The 20,892-nt window shown below is 40.2% G+C and overlaps 1 protein-coding gene across 3 annotated transcripts in view; it reads left to right on the top strand.

Moving 5' to 3' along the window:
- Positions 1–20,892, top strand: part of LOC146701676 (A-type potassium channel modulatory protein DPP6-like) — a 262,406-nt gene that overhangs the window by 66,735 nt on the left and 174,779 nt on the right. Inside the window, exon 1 of one of the 3 annotated variants that reach the window (XM_085467965.1) lies at positions 13,977–14,548. The exons of the other annotated variants lie outside the window; for them this stretch is intronic. Coding sequence (XP_085324091.1) covers positions 14,381–14,548 — 168 coding nt within the window. The 5' untranslated portion in view covers positions 13,977–14,380. Of the gene's footprint in view, positions 1–13,976; positions 14,549–20,892 lie in introns of those variants that run through there. 3 annotated transcript variants of the gene reach the window in all.

Here is a 20,892-nt window from a genome sequence, read left to right as displayed (position 1 = left end):
TGTACTGCATCACGGTCATTTTTCATCTGCATGATTTCGAGCAATATGTTTGCTTCCTGTTTTTTCTCAGAATCATGCTTAGATTACATTTTCCAGTTGGGCATTTTCCTCATTTAAAGCTTTTGCAAGAGCCTAGAGTGCATATTTTTTAAAATTCTTGTGATTTTTTTTTAACTGATTATGGTTTTCATTTTATGTCTGACTCTTCTCTTAAGCAAAGTAGCCTTACCTGGCTCACTATGGCTCCATCCAGCCTCATTCTCCAAGACAATATATTGGAATTGCCTTCAGTGCTTCTTCAGACCTCAGGGACTTTTTTCATTTTGTCTCCTCGCTCCTTTCTTGTAATCTGAGGGGATTGAAAAGTCAGGGCTCAATAATGGAATTAATGGGTTTGAAGGGATCAGGTGGAGGACAGTGCCCTTATCCAGGTGTTAGTTAACAGGCAAGGCGTATGGATGATACTGTTAACCATCGGCTCCGCTTGTTATAATATTTAACGAGTTTTGATGGATCTTTAACTGGTTTTGTCACACAGACACATGTCACAATCGTTGTTACGTTCCCCTGAGGGGTCTAGGCGGGGAGGGGGAAGTAACAAAAGTGACCGGGTCAGAAAAAGGAGTCAGGGAGGCAAAACAGTTAAATAAAACAGTTTTATTGAAGTAATTCAACTAAAAGAGACGGACAAGCCGTTATCACTATAAAAGAAAACAAAACTCAGGCGTCGGTCAGTAAGGCAAAAAGTCAAAAGGAAAGCGCAGCTCACTAGCTGGAAACACCACAAGACACTCAGCTCACTAGCTGGAAACACCACAAGACACTCAGCTCACTAGCTGGAAACACCACAAGACACTCAGCTCATTAGCTGGAAACACCACAAATGGCACTCTGGCCCAGAGCTCACCTTTCCCTGGGCTTAAATCTCCTTGATTACTGACGAGAGTCAGCTGCACAAAAGGGAAAGGTGGCACCTCAGGCAGAAGAGGTAGTGTGACACGCCCACACAGGCACCTTCAGGAGGAGGCCCTGCTAGGGCCGTAACAATCGTCTTATACTAGTGAAACAATAATGAATATTTCTGATTAACCTTTTGAATAAGCACATGTGATGTTTATAGCTCCATTTAAGCATTAACACAAATAAAAAGAGCTTAAATCTGTGTACTGATTGGATTTTTGTCTGTTTACAAGGCAACGGAGGAGTTTGGGCAGCTTGTGGAATGCATTTAAGGCATTTCTTCACGCAGTTTGTTTATTTATCAATTCGATACATGATAATTCAACCAGGAACTCAATTGAACAAGTTAATTTTGTTACTTTAGCTTTCACGATTGGAATGCAACTAATCACATGGTCTGCTGAATCTGTAAACTATAAAATATTAGCAATCTAAATCCAAATGTGGCATGCTGAGAAAATGCTGAGTTTTATTTTTATTATTATTATTATTTATTTATTTCCCTTTGCAGCTACGGTGACTTTTTCTGTGCATTGAAACATCAACATCAGACATCAAGATGAAAAATTGGTCGGTGAAATAGGTGAACGAGGAACTTCTTATGTTTTTACAGCATGACATTCTGAAAGATCTCTGAAATTGTTGAAGAGTTGGTTTTACTCCTGAATATCAAGACTATTTCCCATAAATTCTGAAATGAGGCTCAGGGCATTTATTTACCTCAGCTGAATAGAAAACTGCTCCTTTATTTAGATGCCTTGGTATACAATGTTCCTTTTTTTTGTTGTGTGCATTTTTTCCTAGAGGCTCCCCTGTTCCCTGTTGTTTACAGTCCACTTTGCTTCGGCTGCTTTTGTTATTGTGAACCTGTAAACACTTTCTGCACAGAATATAAAAAGCCTTTCAGCAGTTAAATGTGCTTTATATCTGCAATTTCCTGGGAGGCATGTCCAAAAGAATGAGGGGGGTGAAAAGAAATTAAATTATCGAAAATTATGAGTAAAACATGAAAAAAAAAAATTCTTTTTAACCACAAACTATGCTATTTCCCAGAATGGAGAATCTAGTCACACTTACCATCTAAAATGTGAAAGCTTCTCTTTTGTGTGTCTTTGAACTCTTCTGGTAATTATTAATTCAGGTAGAAATAAAAGTGTGAAGTGTGTGTGTCATAAGTCAAAAGTGCAAAATGTACTCACAAGCAAGTCGTGTTATGCTTTAATATTCTCATATAGGATGATTCTTGTGTTCCTCTGTGTGCAGAACTAAACAGACACCAGGGGAGTAACAGCTTCTCTACTGCAGGGCAACTGCTGTTGAAGTTACCTGTTGGTAACCTGACTTCTGTCAGTCTGAGGGGGTGCTGAACCACAGGAGGAACCATAATAATAATAATGGATTGCATTTATATAGCGCTTTTCTAGGCACCCAAAGCGCTTTACAATTCCACTATTCATTCACTCTCACATTCACACACTGGTGGAGGCAAGCTACAGTTGTAGCCACAGCTGCCCTGGGGCAGACTGACAGAAGCGAGGCTGCCATATCGCGCCATCGGCCCCTCTGGCCAACACCAGCAGGTGGTAGGTGAAGTGTCTTGCCCAAAGACACAACGACCAAGACAGAGAGCAGGGGGATCGAACCGGCAACCTTCCGGTTATGACTGTTATGACTGATCACTTGCAAAGTAATGACATACATGACCTGCTTGATTGGCAGCTTCAGTTAACTGTGACAGACTAAGTTACACTGTGGAAACAACCACGGTCTAAGCTATATGCTTGATCTGGTAGGTGTCTCTGGTTGTACTGACTCTCAGTATTGCATCTTTGAGCGCTTCTGCTCCTGTCCTATTATGCAGGGATTATACTTGGTTCCTTTACTTTTGTAGACTGAATAAAGTTGCCCTTGAAAGTTAACAGGGTCTGGCCAATATCGTGTAAGCAAATTAAACTCAATTGAAAACTTCCAGAAGTTTCTTATCACAAAACTTTGTTCTGCCCTGGGGTAGAACATTCAGCCTTTTCCAATCCAGGCTCCGTGCCACTCTGGTGTTCTTTCACTGCTTCTCATTTAGTACCTTTTGCCCTTGCTACTGTTGGGCATGTGTACGACCGGTCGTTCTACTTTCCCACTTTGGCTTACCATGCTGTAGCTATAAACGCTACATAAATTTAGATTGTGTTGTGCCCAAGACCAATCTTCCAAAGAGGTGGCGATAATTTATGAGGTTCAATTCATGGCACGAATACATCACCGCCACTTTATTACAACCCATCACAGGGACTGATTAAATTGATCTGCAGATTGGTGGACAGCAGCAGACACCTCATTCATCGAGGGAAAACACAAACTCAGTCAAAAGTTCCTTTGATGCCAGGTATGATGCAATAACTCTAGCCATTCAAACAGCAGATGACGACTTTCATACATGCATGAGCTTCTGCTTGGTGCATTATGGTGCATTCCCTGTATTTATTTTAGCAGCAAAGACATTTTTTCTGCCTCCCGTCTGTTCTTGTGTTTCCCCTCACCCTCCCTTCTTTTCTTTCTGTCTCTTTACCCACCTGCCAACTCAGACACACATAAACGCACACACACGCACACCTTTGCCTCACTAAAGCAGCAATGAAGATGTAAAAGAATGATCTTTGGCTGCGTTGGCTGGCAGATGTCTCTCTCTCATAGCCAGACCAAAAGATTATGTTAAAACCTCCAATTTAGTTCAGGTGCTGAACCTGCCAAAAAAGAAAAAAAAATAGCCAGCCTCTTGTGGGGAAGAGCTTAGTAGGGAGGGAGAAAGGTAGGGACAAGACTGAGAATGAATCAGGGGAGGGGAGAGAGTAGCCGAACGCACAGACTGTGTGCAGCTACTACAAGTGAGAGTTCGAGAAGACGACTTGTCTTGGAGAGACAAAGACTGATAAACCCCATAAAGGAGCAGAGTCAATGAGAAAGATCGAGAGGCGGAGAAAAGTCAGAGAGGGATAGCCAGACTGCTGTGGAGGAGAAAGGGGAGAAGTGTGTTTGTGTGTGATGTGTGTTTGAGGAGGGGGGTAAGCGCGACAGCCGGAGCGAGTGAAGCCGAGGAGCACACATTTCCAAAAGAACCCATCCTGGCAAATGGATCACAGTGCATCAGACAGCATCCATGCAGCTATGTGATTGATTGGCTAAGGTGGAAGTGAGCCTGGAGTGTGCCAGTCAGCTGACAGAAGGGTCTCAGGCTCGGGGAAGGGGGCTTCACTAATCCTCCCACTTTAGGTGAATTCTCCCACTCATTCGGCACTTGTCCAGAGGACTTTTTTCTGTACTGGAGAAAAGGAGAGCAGAGGAGCAGAGCGCAGGACGAGGTTTCAGTGTCACTTCAGTCATGTCAGTGCTAATTATCACCCAGCAGATCGATACCACCACCTCCAAAATGGTAAGGCTGAAGCTGCACTCATGCTGTAGTGTGCATACTGAAGAACTGTTGAGCTGGATCACTGAATGCGGCTGCAGCTTAGCATTTCTGAGTCCATGCCGCTTCTTTATTACTGCTATTTAAGCCCATGTGGTTTGCATGATGCTGTTTCACTAATCAGACTTTCAGACTTCCTGCTCTTTTGTCATTTTTTTAGCTTTGAATTGTTGCCAGTTTTCTGTCATTTACAAAAAAAAAGAAGAAGAAAGATCACATTTAAAAGCATACTCACTGGCAGGGCTCTCATTTTAATGAAAATATTAATCATTCTCTGGATTTCAAGCATGAATCTGGTCCGTTGTGTCAGTCGACATGAGCAACCCACTGGGTCAGACCACTGGACTGTGAGTGTTATATTGTCTGGGTACAATGACAGGATGACTGCATCATTGATGGCTAGTGCTGGCCCCCCCTCCCCAGGGCTCCCATTCATAACTCACTCACCATATTTCAAGGCTCCTGGGTTAAGGTGGAAGTTAAATCAGGCTCTCCGCCTGTCTCATAGTCACACTTGTCAAGTGACCCTGGGTTCAGTGGCTGCAACAACATTTTTTTCATGGGTTTAGGTGGATTGCTACACTCTGACAATCAACAGTTTAGTACCGGTAGCCACTAAATGCTTACATGCACTGCAGAGCGACACAAAAATCCAATAAACTGAGGAGAAGCTAGAGTAATATGTGGCTACGGTTAGATGTATTTGCATTTTTTAGACAGCTAAAGTCACCTCGAGTGGTGTGTGAGCAACTGTGGTCAAGTTGCAAATCTTTAATTAGCTTGAATAAAATATTAGTTTTCAAGAGCTGACAATTGTAGTGTTCACTAAATAATCTTACAACATGCACTCTTTATTTAAAGTGCATGTCAAGAAAGATGATGTGCAATAAAAAAAAAGAAAAAGCATTTGTAAGAGAACGTCAATTGGTCTGGGTCACTTGTTAAATTCCTACAATTTACAACAACACCTTTTTTTTTTTTTTTTAAATCCCATATTTAGTCCCATATTCAGCGATTTATAGACCACACCATTTTGGGAAAGCAAATAAAGTCCATTTTTAAAAAGGATCCTGCAAACCAGAATCACCAGGCTGACTCAGAGTGTGAGGTGCATCACAGCTGGAGTGTCTCCTCTGACTCATAATAATGCAAATAAATAGCAAATAAATATACAACTATGTATAGCTACTAGCTAGAAACAGCTCTTCCAGGCTCCATTGGTAAAAAAGCATTTACAAAAGTAGGATTTTTAGATTATGGTTACAGAGAACAAACACAAAAAACAACAAATTTGTTAGATTGTTGCATTTATTTCCCACTGCTCCTTTTATATAATTAGCTCATTTCTGAAACTAATAGAATTGTTACTTTGAGAATTTTCAGATTGATCTATTATTATCATTATTATTATTATTATTATTGATAGTTTGTGTCGCGCACACTGTTAACTATAGGTGTAGGTGCTGGTTTATATTCAACACGGTAGATTTTGCCAGCCCAAAGCAGCAAAGTAGCTGCTTTTCTGAATTTTTGCTCATTTTGGCCATGGAAAAGTATTTTATTTTCAGTTTGAAAAAATGTAAAGAAACCCATCAATCATTTCCTTCAGGCTGCATCCGGATTCATATCTTGACAGGTTTCCCTCCCCATCCTCTCTCTGTCCTCTTAGACACCTGAATCCGCAGGTCTCAATGTGTTTCACCAACTAGTCATCACTAGCACACTTTAACATCAATATACTGAATCCAGTGCTCACCTTCCCCATGTCCCAGAGCCTGGTGGGGTCCAGCCCTTTGATACATGCAGATCAGATGATTTACAGCCCGTGAGCCTCAGCCAGGCCTGTCTGAGAGTTTTGATGTGCCAGATTTTAATACAGAGCTCCTTCATACCTCCCGAGGCAGACAACACATATCACTACTTCATGTGAAGATGTCTCATTTGCCAGCTAATGCATCTAATTCCAATCACTTTTTTTCCCAGTAAAATGGTTCCTATGAACTATTATCCCAAATGGAAATTTCTCACTTTAAAAGGCAGAAATGCTTCACTTGCTAAGTAAGAAGCAGGGGGAGGGGGGAGTGTGCAGCAGAGTGTGCTGTAATGACATTTTGGTAGAAATGTATAAATGTTATTAGAAAACACTTTTTGTGGTATGTGGCAGATTAGTTCAGTAAAAACGTGGGATATATTAGAAAAAAAAGCGAGACTCAGTATTGATTCTTTTGGAAATGACAGATGATTGACTGCAACGCAGCAAAGGCTGAAATATGAATAAGCGATTTTTTTCTGTGGACATTTGTCTCAGACGCAGCTCCTCTGTGGCATTTAAACCTTACTTCTCCTCAAACAAATCAATAATTACTTTAAATCCACGGGTTTTCTATATGTTTTTTTAGTCATTCACACAACCTTTTCACTTTCTGAGCCAGAATACCAAACAAAAAAAAAAGCTGAGTGGAGAAATGACTAATGTGGAATTGAATGTATTGATTTTTCTCTGCTAATTGAAGCCATGGTTAATGCATTCTGGCCAGTTCACTTGGCCTCCAGTCAAAATTGTGACTGAAATCCTCTAGTAAAACAAATTAAAAAGCCATCAGATAATGACAGCAGGTTGTTGTAGTAATAACAAAGCTTTTTCACGATCATGGATTTGAGGTTTGTGTGTGTGCGCGTGTATACTGTACGTGTGCGGCAAGTTCAAATGCCAAAAGTCTAGTTGGGACATATTTATTAGAACTTTTCATTCTTTCAGACCCTTTTTTTTTATCAAACCTTTCTTTCTTTCTTTCTTTCTTATTTGCACCATCCATTTTTATCCCATTTCTAAACACGTTCCTGGCTTCTGTACACCTCATGCAGATATAATTTGAGGGACATCTGGAGGTACAAATTAACAGAGGGCTTGGGCGTATGCTGTGCTGCAATAAGCAGTGCTTGCAGCAAAACAAAGAAAACAGGGAAGTCGAGTAGCTAGGCGCCTGACTTCTTACTGTAGATTAATACTGTTCATCTGGTAACACTTCTGTGGAAGCAACTGGTACAGTATTAAAATAAATTAATAAGCTGCAGCCCACACGGTGAACAGCTGAGCATTGTTAACAGAATTAAAACTGTACTGGAGATAACCAAAGTTTTAAAATACGCATGTGCCAGACAGAATTTGGACGAATGAATGAAAATGTGTTTTTGCCATACATAAAATTCATCCCAAAAATACATTTTGGAGCCACTTATTGCACATAACTGTTAAAAAATAGATTTTAGCGATTATGATTTTATCTTAAAAATATCTATGTATAGTGTTGAAGAAACATCAGCTGAAGCTGAACTAGGGCTATGCTGTACTTTCGTGTAATACCAGTTTGATGGTGATGGTGCAGTGAATTAATGCAACCTTTATTAAACCTGTTTAGTAAAAACGGTTCCCTATATACAATGAAGACTTACAGTAAACAAGCTTTTTGAGGAAATGTGGATAAAAGCACACATCTCTAAACAGTTCAACGCATTCACAGGCAAACCACTGCCCCCTGCTGTTGAGATCTTATTGAAAAATAAATCATGGTATCTAATTGGACATAATTACTGTTGTTACAATTTATGACTATTTCGTTTTTACATATTATCATATATTGTCACACATTGTCACCATGAAGAAACTGTGGTCTACTGTGTAAAACATATCTTCTCAGTCAGGAGACCAGTTGTTGTGTCTCATTTGAGTGTTTCTACCTTTGTTTGGAGCCCTGCATGCTGAAAAATGACAGTTTTCTCAGTCTGTTTAAATGGGATCCAAAGAAGTTGAGACCACATGTCCATATGGGATGAGTTCAGAGGGATGCCCATTTCACAAAACACCATGCATGCTGACAACGACTGTTTGGCAGGGCGTGGTCTGTGGCGCTGCTGCAGGGGAGGCGGACACACCTGAACGGCATCAGCTCATCACACCTCCACTACATTTAGATATGGACTGGGTCCTGAGTGAGGTTGTTGGTGTTTGTATGGGGCTGACAGCTGAGAAGGTGCAGCTGAGTTGGAAACGACAACCGAAATAAAGAACGATGCTGAAAAGTGTTGAAATGTGCTCGGGTTTGTTGTGCGTCTGTTAAAGTGGTGCCGAAACCCAGGACGGGAGCATAATTTTATAGGAACTTAGTTGTAACTAAAAATCTGGAAAACAATTACAGTTACTGATGTTTTTAATAATTTAATTCAATTTTATTTATATAGCCTTAAATCACAACAACAGTCACTTCAAAGCGCTTAATATTGTAAAGTAAAGACCTCACAATAATACAGAGAAACCCCAACAATCAGATGAACCCCTATGAGACAGCACTTTGGCGACAGTGGGAAAGGAAAACTCCCTTTTAACAGGAAGAAACCTCCAGCAGAACCAGGCTCAGGGAGGAGCAACCATCTGTTGCCACCAGTTGGAGGTTAGGGCCAGGCCAGAAGACATGCTTTGCAAGAGAGCCAGAGATTAATAATAACTCATAATTAAATGCAGAGTCGTGTATAAACACAGAGAAACAAATTATGTACTGCAAATAGCTCATTCTTGAACCCAATGGCAACCAGTAACTCAACTAAAACTGTGACTTAACATAACACACTCAGTTTTATACATCACATAGCTTTAGCATCTAGATAACATCTAAAAAATTGTAATTATAACAGACACCTTGTAATTTTTCTTTCTGGGATGGGTTACTCTATTGAAATGATAACAAAAGACATGCTAAGTGTCTTGGGAGTTGTAGGCCTAACACTGAAGCTGATGAAATGAGAAAAATCTGATCCAGACAAAAAAGTTTTATTCATGTTTAATTTCAGTCAGTACTGAAAGTACTGTTAGATAACATAATAATTGTTAATTAGCGTTGTGAATTGACTCAGATGTTAAGAGTCAACTTCAGTTGAAAAGTAGCCCAATGCTCTTATCCATGATTGAAGCAGTCTTACTAATAACACCTTTATAAACCTTTTCAGTGTTACTGTAATCTTTTAAAGCTTATGTACATATTAGCTCTGTGGGTGGCTTGAGTAAAGGACTTAAAGAAAATTACAGTTTACACTTGCAGTTCCTTCTATTCATGAAAATATAAGTACATATTTAGAAAAAAAATAGTTTGAATGTTGAAATTGTACTTGCTAGCCCTTTAAGCAGCACAAAACAGAAACACTATTATAATGGTGATGGAAAGTTTTTAGGTTTTAGTTAAATATAGTTATTGTTTAGAATGATGCTTCTTCAAAAAGAGTCATGGATCATACAGTAGCTAGCAATAAATCCAGTACCAAGGCCTGGTACTGGATTTCTTTGTTTGGTTATTGCTGAGCTGCCAGAAAGATAAATCAGCCCTCAGCACACAGACTCTCTACTTGGACCACCATCTCCACCATACGTAAAATGATTCTGCTGGTCCTATTTGGGAAATGGGATCCAAGTCAACAGTGAAGCCTGAGATAACAAATGCATTTTCCCCCCCTCTTCCTCTCCAGCCCTGCATTTGCAGATTACCTTTGTGCCTCTTACACTTGATAGGCACTCATGTTTTACCCATCGTTACGGCTCACACCCGCTCACAGCTCCTGGCTCTTTTTCTATTTCCCCCCACTTCAGCACCTCCTTCCTGCTCATGCTGTCCCTCTAAATTTCCTGGGGACTTTATCTTGCCCATTTCAAATAGGATTTCGACTCAATTCGCCATGCTTCATGTCACTTTGCTGGCAAATCCACAGTTGATATAGACACATCATAAAAACTGCCGCATGAGCAAAATATGATTTGTCAAAACTTTTTTTTCTTTCCCCCCCTCCTCGTGTTATTTGTCATTTCCGAGATTTGTTTCTCCTTCCCAGTGCTCTGATTCGTCATGAGAGATTGCCGCCCTGGCGCTGGGGCAGATGGGGAGTGTCGATCAAAGAGCGATGTTGCCTTCGGATTGGTGTTGAGGCGAGTAGGTGGTTTCACAGCGGCAAGTGACAGCACCTATTAATTTGGCCATTTAATTTTAAGTCCAACAGCGTCAGGCTCCACCACCTTCAATCTCCCCCTGTCATTCAAAACAAGCCTCAAGCCAACAGTCACAAACACACACGTATACACACATTCCCCAACTAGCATGGAGAACACAAAAAAGGTTTTTAATCTAAAGCTGAAACTTCTGTGAGAATCCAAGAACCCAAGAAGAAGCCTTTAAATCAATCAGGCTTTTAACCTACCACATTTTAAACTGCAGCTGCTGCATCTTGGAGATACTTAGGGACAGATGCCGGGGTGCATTTTCAAATTGGGTTCCCTCATCGTCAGCTAGAGGTCCAACAGACCCGAATATCTCGGATAATGACTACTGATCCTCTCTCTGTGAAGCTCAGGATTGGAGGTGGAGCTTTATGACAGTATCCTCAGTGAGAAATGGACTGCAACAATGAAATGTGACACCACCGTATAAATTCATGAGTTCTCGCTCTTTCTTTCTTCCGCACCTGAACTTTTGCTCCTGCTGTGAATGCCTGCTCCCGTCACACCATCAGCTGGGGGATTTTCTTTTCTTCTGACAAGGTCAAACGTGTCTTTTATTTGATACATACTTGGAAGACCTCGCCTTCTCTGTTTCAACGTTTCCAGCTAGATTGATTGCTCCAGTGCCATATGTGTGAATGTAATGAGAGCAGCACTGTATGACTCTATTCATTCTCATTCTTTTTTAAGTTCATCTTATCCTAATTTGTGCAAGTTGTGAGATTCAATTTTTAGAATGGATTCTTATCTAAGAAAGTGTCCCTAAGGCCCCCTTATCCCTAATGGATTGTCATTCTTATGGGTTCCTAGGGCAAAAATTTGAGGGTTAAACTTCACCTTTTAAATCATGAACTTTTAATACCTTCGACATTTATTCCCTTAGCATAAAAAAATTGATCTTTTGTATAATTCATGTTGCTTAAAGCTTGTCAGAATGATCGACCGCCTCCCTTGGCACACATTAATTGCTGTCTGGCAGTCCAGCAGCTGAAGATGTGCTGGCAGTGACACAGCTTTTGAAAATACTGTGGACGGTGACCCAACAACTCCCTCTGCCACCTTTACTGTGGCAGCTGCTTCTGCACTGCCTTCATTTATATGATGGAGGAAAGGATTTAGAGAGTGCAGCCCTCCAGAGTAGTTCCAGTCCGGGGAGAGACATGTGGCCTGATAAGTATGGCTCTAGCACAGCAGCATGAAATGAGAAACTATCCATCATAAATCATGATGGCTGCTTGACAGAATGGGATGCTCCGGCAAATGAACTTGTGAGTGTGCTTGCAGTTTTTGAATGAAAGCAAAATTGTCATATTGATGTTTTTCTTTCCTTAGGTAGCTGAGTGGCATTTATTTACTTTAAAAAATATAGAAATAAATATTTGAAATGAAGTTGCTCTTAGCCACTAGACAGTAGTGAATTCTTGGCACAGAAAGAATCCCCCCAACACTTACACATCTGGGAAGGTTGCATTTGTGATTGCAGTTTGTAGGTCTAATTTAAAAAGAAACAGAAGCTGCTAAGTTGTCTCTGTTCTGCTTGGTTATCAGGCAATATCGTTAGGAAAGGTGTATTTTTCAGTATAACTGACTTTTTTTAGCTTCTCTCATCCTTTTAAAATCTTCAGTGTCCCGCTCAGCTAATGTCAGCCAGTCTTTGCCCACAAACAAAATACTCTGACTGGGATTACAACATGCAACTCTGCCCTCTGCTGCCCAGATTTAGCGCTGATCTGCTCACAGCACTGCTGCATTTAGCTCTACATCCAGCAATGGGGAGGCCCAGAAATAATCCAATTTTGTCCATATATGACTTTAGTCAGTAAGTTAATTGGATACGAGAAAATAGAAGCGAGTCTAAGTCAGACCACAATGCCAGTCTGGAAAGTTTATTTCCTTTCTAATTGTATTAATAATTATGCTGAGGATGTTACTCAGCCCACCTTAACATTAGCTGCATCAGTGCTCTCAGGATTTCCTGCTGTTTGACATATCTTGCTTCACAGGCTTTTTTCTCTTTTCTTCTCCTTCTGCTTAATCGCATCACAGTACCTAAAAATTGAATTCCATTTCTGGGTTGTCTGCCACAGTCTGAGATGGATTTGATGGGTTGAAACACATTTTTGGGGGGGTGGGCATGAGTCTGTACTGTGCAAGTTGGAAGCTGTGGCAGTGTGTGCCTGTCTAATCTTTTTTTAGGAAGTCATCTTAATTAAAGGGTAAACTTAAACAGATGTGGGCTGTTATATGTGAGGGTTGTTTGCAATTCATGTGGCGTTAAGCTTCTCCTTGAGGACTCGAGAACTTGAGAGGTAGTTGGGCTGTGGTGAGTGGATGAGTTAGTCTGTGTTTGGCAGAAATCCCAGCATGCTGAGCTTGTTGAATACACAGAGGGAGGTGTTCTGTATCCTGTGACTACTCACAAAATCAAATTAGATGACAGATTCCGGGTCTGTTGTATAAAATGAGTCTCCTCGAGCTGGCACAGCAAAAAAAGAAGTGTGTCTTAGAGGCCAGTCAGCATCGCAAAGAAACTGTTTTGACTGCCTTTAGATGTTTTCCTTCTTGAAATTTAAAGTGTGTAATCGTTTACTTTAAAAGTGGCTCTTTTCTTCATTTCAAAACATTCAAAGTTGTTTTGTTTAAACAGATACACCGATAATTAAGCAATCATTTAATTCACGTCTTATGTAAAACAAAAGAAAAAAAAAGGGAAAAAAAGCCAAACATTTATCAGGTACAGCATCTCAGATGTGAGTGAGGATATAAGAAAGTAATAAACAAGACAGTCAGTGTCCTTAGGATTTGGATGGCTGCTGAGATGACAGCAGACAATTTGAAGTGGTCCCTTTGGGCTCCTCGAAATTATACATCATTATTCTGTTAAAACAGGAAACCAACAGGCAGACGAGTCAGTAATAGAAATAATTAGCTTGATGTGTGATTTAATGGAGCTCCAGGCTTAAAATGCAAGTTTATTCTGTCTCAAAGGCGGTGACTCGTCTCATCTCTGTGTTTGCAGCTTGCATTTTGCAAGAAAACAGTATTTTTGTTGTTTAATAGGAAAGCAAATAAGCGTCTCTTGTCACCTGTCACCTGTCACCTGAAACACAGAGGGTGTAAACTAATATGGAAGATTGGGACCGCAGGAAATCTCACTGAGTGATATCAGAGAAACCAATCTTCCCATTTTATGCTCTATGAAAACCTGTCTCCTTGAAAATATGTCATGCCTGTCTGGGTCTTCTGCGCCGTGGTCCACATGAGGGCACTCTTGCTCTCTGCAAAGCAGCTCTGTAACCCAAATGGGGGCAAAGATTAAAAACAAAACAAACAACAACAAAAAAACCCCAACTATTAGATTTACTAGAACCTGATCTATGTGCCAAGTCAATCACCGCAAGTTTTCACCGCAAAACCTGCACTTTAATGTGTTAAGGTTGCTTTGTGTCGTTCGCAGCTGTTTTGCACACCACCTGGTGTCTGCGAATACTTGTAAGGCAAAGCCCCATCACTCCCTGGACGTTTATCAGCCGTCACCTTCTTTTCTACCACAAGGGAGGGAAAGAGAAGCGGGATATCAACCAGCCGAGGCTGGCTTCTCCCCTTTTTTTGGTGCTCGAGTCAGCCTCCTTGTATTTGCATCAGTTCGGGATCAAGTTGGGAAAGTGTGGGAACTGCGTTGCTGCAGGATCGTTGAGACCCGACCGGCGAGCCTGAAAGTACGTGCCATGCATCCTGAACACAGAGTGATATTTTTTTTTTCTTTCTTTCAACTGAACCAGAGCGTCGTGTAATCGAATCACTCCAGCCATAGCGGCTCGACCTGCTCGAACTTTTTTGTATATGTGTGTCCGCGCGCGCGCATTTATTGATTGAGAGCAGAGCCAAGTTATCCCTTCTTTATTTTATGACAAGCAGTCGACATGGCGTCACTGTATCAGAGATTGACCGGCAAGATCAACACGAACAAATCCTTCCCCAACCCTCCAGAGGCGAGCCACCTCCTCGGGCAAAGTGTGGAAGGGGAGAGTGCGGCGCAGAGCCACCGAACCCGGTTTCAGCAGCACGGCCGGCGCTGCGAGGACGAGGATGTAAGAAACTTAAACTGTAGTCACCTTTACTTGTCCGAATGCATTTTCTGACCACTTTCAGATAGTTACAGTGCCCTCTAAGACACACTAAGCGAGTTGGATATTGGCGTAATATATGGAATTTTGGCGCTAGTAAATCTCCCAGTCTGTTTAATGCCCTTCTGCTTGCTCTCCCCTTTTAAAGGCAGACTTGTCAAACTTACGTCATCCCCTCAATGGTTGGCTTATCTGTCAATAAATGACGCATCACTTACGTCTCTTGAAAAGCAACGTGCGTTCTCTGGCGCCTTCTGGTAACTTTATAAACCTTACAAATGGCTTCTTAGTGCTTTGACACCTCCGTTAGAGGTTGTCGAGTGTTGCTTATTTGTCTAGGGATGCTACTGTAACCCAAGTGTGCCTTACAATTAGATTAGAACTAATGTTTAAATCGTGACTTACAACAACACCCCCGCCCCCCAATCCTCCATGCTGATTGGTTTTATTGGGATCTGCGCTAATCATTATGTGTCTCCTAGCCGTTCTTCCAACCTTCTCCAAACATGTTCGCATTTTTTTTATTGTCGTTAAAAATCTTCAGTTCTGAAACTACATTTGTTTACCTAAGCTTATTTATTTGTGGGAGTGGTTTTTACAGACTCGTTTAGGTCGTCCAGGCTCTTTAAAATCTACTTTTGACCGTTTAAAGCGCCTGTCTGAGCCTGACGTGATGCCAAACATGAAAGTGGTGCTGTCCATGGTGCTGAAACTTGATCTTCCACTCGGTGCTGCCGCTCTCCACAGTGCTGAGGGAATAAATCCACAGAGCAGGTTTAATGGGGCCACTTAGGTTTGTTTGTCTTAAATTTATTAAAATACAAGCAAACAAAAAAAAACCACTATTTTTGTATTCTCGTAAACACATTTTAAAAAAAAAATCTTTGCACTTAAAATTATAAATTTAACCGTGAACTGAGGTGGACCACATCACCGTTAAACAGATACAAAACATATAGTATGAAAATTATTCACATATTTTAGAAACATAAAGAAACATTTGATATTATTTTTCTTGATTTAAAAATATAATTCTTTTCACATGAAACAAGTAAATAAAATGAACAAACAGGGGCACAAATATACTGCAAGTGGGTCAGTTTATTTTAAAAAAATAAAGTTTTATAAAACAAATATTGCCATTTAATAAAGGAGCTTATCTACTGTCACAAAAGGATGTGGTTAAAAATGGTACTTTATTGCTAATTTTCTAAATCTTATACCCTTTTAGAATAAGAATTAAAATAAAGCAGCTGCGGTCAGGTGGCAAAAGTAAAGCTGTTAATGGAGAATCCACAATTTGTCAAAAAGCAATTTGCCAAAATAAAAGTGAATCTATTAAAAGACAAAGAAGGACATACTTTAGTCTAGAGTTGTGAATGGTTTGAAGATCTTCAGACTTTGAAATCAAGGTTAGTCCAGATTTTGGAGTTAAATCTTATGTTTGCTTTAATGGCTGAAATCTTGACAACATTGTTTTGTTTTGATTTTTAGTTAAACTGAAAATGCAAAAATGTTTTCACTTTCTTTTAGTGATACTTTCTTGCCTGATAAATTTCTAGTTATTCCCCCTGTCTAACTGTATGTCAACTGCAGGATACAACCTATACACCATCATAAGCCCAATTTGGAATATGGCTGCATCAGAGTTAGTGGTGCTATAAGATAGTTTAAAAAAACAGAACTTTTCTGTTTTCTTTTCTTTCAACAAATCTGTCTGGCCTGTGTAGTCATCGCTCAACCCTGGTATTTGAAATGAAATTAGCTTAATCAATGTTGAGGTGGTAAAACATGCAAGGTGGTAAAATTTATTTATTTATTTTTACTCTAAGGTGACAATAAAGAAGCATGCCTTTAATCCCCATGTATTTGAGATATGGCTGACTTTGAAGATGGAGAGATTTGGTCTGTTAAACAATGAAACCAACTAAGTGCCTGTTAGGTTTTGGTATATTTAGTTTTGGAACTTTCACATTGGAATTATACATACGCATGTACAGATTGGTGACAAAGAGTATAAGTTGTGTTAGTACGGTGCTGGGTTGTGACATGCCACCAGAACAGCTTCATTGCCCCTCAGCACTGATTCTAAAAGTCTCTGAAAGTACTAGAGAGAAACTCATTCGGTGTTTTGAAGTTGCCGAATAAGTTGGTATCAATCTGCATATGATCCATGTCGTGTTCATGCTGATCAAGTCATTTAGTGACCCCCTATTTCCTGTGCATAGAGAGAGATACTGTCATCCTGGGTAAGATCACTTCACTCAGGGCAGAAATATTTATTATAGGTGATTACTCAGAATGCCCAGCTAACCTTCCCACTACAATATAGAGCCACTGGTTCCAGCTCCACTTTATGCAGGGGTCTGGATCAAGCTTTTTTTTTTTTTTTGGTGTGTTTCTATTGTTTTTCAATTTTATCCAGCTAACTGTCTTGCTGCAGACTCTAATGTTGTAGAGGTGCAGGAGGTAAAACGGTGGTTGAGCTTTGCATGAATATAACATGAGGTTGATTTATTGACTGGTGGTCATGTCTTTATGTTTGTTGGTGCAGGGAACTCGAACATGATCTGAAATCAATATAAACAGTGATGTATAGTCCATATATATCCACCTGAGAGCATGCTGTGTGATACTGCAGAAGAAAGAATTCTGAATACAGGCCTGTTCAGTGATCGTGGCAGGGGGGAAAAACAGTGTTTTCACTGGTTCAGTTTTTAAGTGCTCCTACTATTTAAACTCATATCTAAACAGTACTCTTATATTGCTTCTGACTAGAGCACATTTTGAATGTCAGTCCAAGCTTTGGCGTCTCTCCAGCTGCGTGGCCTTAATAAGTGAGTCTGGTGGAGGTGACATTTACATCATGCTGTGTGTGGATGAGAACTAAAGCCCACTGGGATGAAGAGCTCATCCAGTGACTCAGGCTCCCCACAGCGCCACCACACAGCTCAGCCCTGCCACTTCAAAACTTTACCCAGCATTTTCTCCTCCTCTGCTGCTCCACCCTTACACTGCACTTTCTGTGTGACTCTTTTTATACTGGCTTAAATTTGAGCCCAGTACCTACGAGGGAAGCCTTGCATTGTGGAATTTGCATGTTCTTCTCATGCTTGTGTGGCTTCTTTCCTGGGTACTTTCATTTCTTCCCACAGTCCAAAGACAGACTGGCAACCTGTCCGTGCTGTACCCCACGTTTCACACTATGACAGCCAGATTATGCTCCAACCTCACTGCTCATCCTGAATTGGATGTCAGATAAATCCACTGGATTGAAATAAACAAGGCACTTTAAAAGTAGCATCCAATAAATCAAGCACCATATCCAGTGCAGTGTTTTAGAGCGAATATATTTTGTTGTCTTCCGCCACTATGATGAGAGAATTTTTACCTACTATGGTATTATAATGTGAGAAGATATAGTTTTAGCCCTCGTACATGCTGCATGATAGATTATAGATAGACAGATACTGTATAAATGAGACACGCTAGATTTATCACAGAATTAGTTCATAGTTGTAGTACTACAGCCACTAATTATTACCAACAGAATTATTGAATCACAATATTATCATATTAGATTGCTTATATATACTCCTAGTTGTATAATAAGTTGCTGATCAGTGTTTGTTCTCACTATGAGGACTCCATACATAGGAATTAGTCTCCCTCACAGAGACAATGCATTTAAACAACTCATTATCGCTTTTGTTTGGCATGAGCTTGACTTACTCTCTACTGTGGTCTAAATCCTTCTCTGTCAATATATTTGATAGTGATCTTAGTCTGAAATCCCCTCTGATAACGATTGCAGGCTGGTGGAACAACTCATTACAATCTAATCAAACATGTTTGTGGTTTTTTCTCCTCGCAAAGCTTTCTCTATGCAAGCCTATGCTATCTGCAATATGCCCTCAGGATATATACGGGAGATCAGTTTTAATGTTGAAGTAACTTCAACTGTCATCTGCTAATACTCAGCAGATCTCAACTATGGAAAAGCAGAAATATGAAAAGTTCAATCTTCCAGTGTTGTGTAGCCTTTCACCCTCTGTTAGTCCAGTGGAAGCCTGATTACATGCAAAGCCTTTGGGTTCCTAATTGATCCTATTTCAGCCTCATTAATTAGATATGTCCTCCAATAGCATTTAAACCTGCAAAAAGTAGAAATGGATCTTTATGTTTTCCTATCAAAGTCTCATCCTTGTGGTGTGATTTTGTTTTTTTCCTCAGCAGGCCCCATTACACAAGTAAACACCTCGTCTTTGTTTGCCCGTGTCCACTACAATCAGCACAATCATAATGAGACTCGAGAGAGATCTGGCGAAGATTCAGACCTCTAGCAAACCGAGACATGCGGGCGTTTTTGTGTGATATATGTGTGAGTGTTGGGAGGCACACAGTCCCACAGTTCTACTTTTTTTACCCTCTCCTAACTCATCTCACTTGTTCTGCCGTCTAATGGCTTTGCACCTGCACTTTGCATTAAGAGGGATGAGGAGGGGGGAGAAGGGATAAATCCACAACTGCACATTAACACACACACACACACCAGTTCTCTCCCCCTTTCTTTATCTCTCTGTAAAACACACACACGCACATGCGGACAAAATGAGGATATTTTTCAGGGTATGGATTATGAGACAGCCGATCCCTGAAATGCCCTTTTAATAAGCTGGCCAATATCAGATTTCATTTTTACGATAACACGAATAATAATGATGAAAAACAGTAAAAAAAATGAAGCAGTAAATATACTCTGTATCAAAGAATGGGCTTTTTATATCTTTTTTTTTTCACCGTGTCAGCAGATGCGCAGGTTACTTTGGAGTATAATAGCTCTCTAAATAAGTCATGGGAATCATTTTTCCCCACAGTGGGCAAACAGATTCAGTTTATTTTTTACACTACCATTCTCATAATTGTAATCTTTTCTATATTGCTTTGAATCCAGCATATTCATGACTGTGATTAGGCTTCTCTCATGTTATCTAAATCCCTTGCTACGATGTTAAATCCTGCAGCATGTCATATTTTTGACTATCTTCATACTCTGACAATACTGTTTACTGTATATTAAATGATGAATTTGAACAAACAAAACCCTGTGTCCGATTTGGTTAGGTATATATTTCACAAGGTACATTTGTGTAGGTCATGGTATATTAATAGAAGCAGCATGAATGCTTATTTGATAAAGCTCACTTGGACCAGTACTCAGTTACTGATAATCTATTTGATATTGTACTGTACCTGGCAAGTGCAGAGCACCACTGTTTTCAGATTAACCACTTATCCACAAATTCTGTACTTGGGGTCACAGCTTTGTTTAATGATCTAATTTGGGCCAGTTTTTAACTGTTTTAAATATGGCCTCACATTTGACTATAGCATGCTTTGGTATACAGAGAAATCCATGGTCGATTTAATGACTCTTGTGCTGTGGCTGCAAAATAAGGCAAGGCAAATTTATTTGTATAGCACAATTCAACAACAAGGTGATTCAAAGTGCTTTAATAATAATAATGGATTGGATTTATATAGCGCTTTTCAAGGCACCCAAAGCGCTTTACAATGCCACTATTCATTCACTCTCACATTCACACACTGGTGAGTCTTTACAGAGACATTAGAAACAAAGACAAATAAAAAGCATGATTTAAAATTGATTAAAACAAGCAAACAAACAAACTAACTAAACACACACATTTCACACCTGTTCGCGCGATCTGAACCCTTATCGTAAGGGGAGCTACCAGTCCTTCTGTGGACGAGCTACTTTCTATTTTAAATTCCCTGAATTTAAAGTACTCTCTAGACCCAGTCTAGACCCAGCTGGGGAGCTACCCAGAGCTCTAATCCCACTTAACAAACAAACAAACAAAACAGTATATAAAATTAAAACAGATAAAATCAGAAATAGATAAGATCAGTAGTTAGTGTAAGTTTTGAAATTTAAGCTTAAAGTGTGGATTTGGTGCTTTATTCAAATGCAGCTGAGAACAGGTGAGTCTTCAACCTGGATTTAAATAAACTGAGTGTTTCAGCTGATCTGAGGCTTTCTGGGAGTTTGTTCCAGATATAAGGAGCATAAAGCTGAATGCAGCTTCTCCGTGTCTGGTTCTGACTCTGGGAACTGATAAAACACCGGATCCAGATGACCTGAGGGATCTGGAAGGTTCATACTGGGTCAGGAGGTCACTGATGTATTTTGGTCCTAAACCATTCAGAGCTTTATAGGCCAGCATTAGAACTTTAAAGTCTATCCTCTGACGGACAGGCAGCCAGTGTAAAGACCTCAGAGCTGG

This window comes from Copadichromis virginalis, linkage group LG9 (assembly GCF_057382275.1).
Source record: "Copadichromis virginalis isolate Kocher_CV1m ecotype Utaka linkage group LG9, C_Virginalis_male_GT1.1, whole genome shotgun sequence".
Lineage (NCBI taxonomy): Eukaryota > Metazoa > Chordata > Actinopteri > Cichliformes > Cichlidae > Copadichromis > Copadichromis virginalis.
The sequence above is the reverse complement of the archived record's forward strand: the minus strand, read 5'-3'. Positions and strand labels throughout refer to the sequence as shown.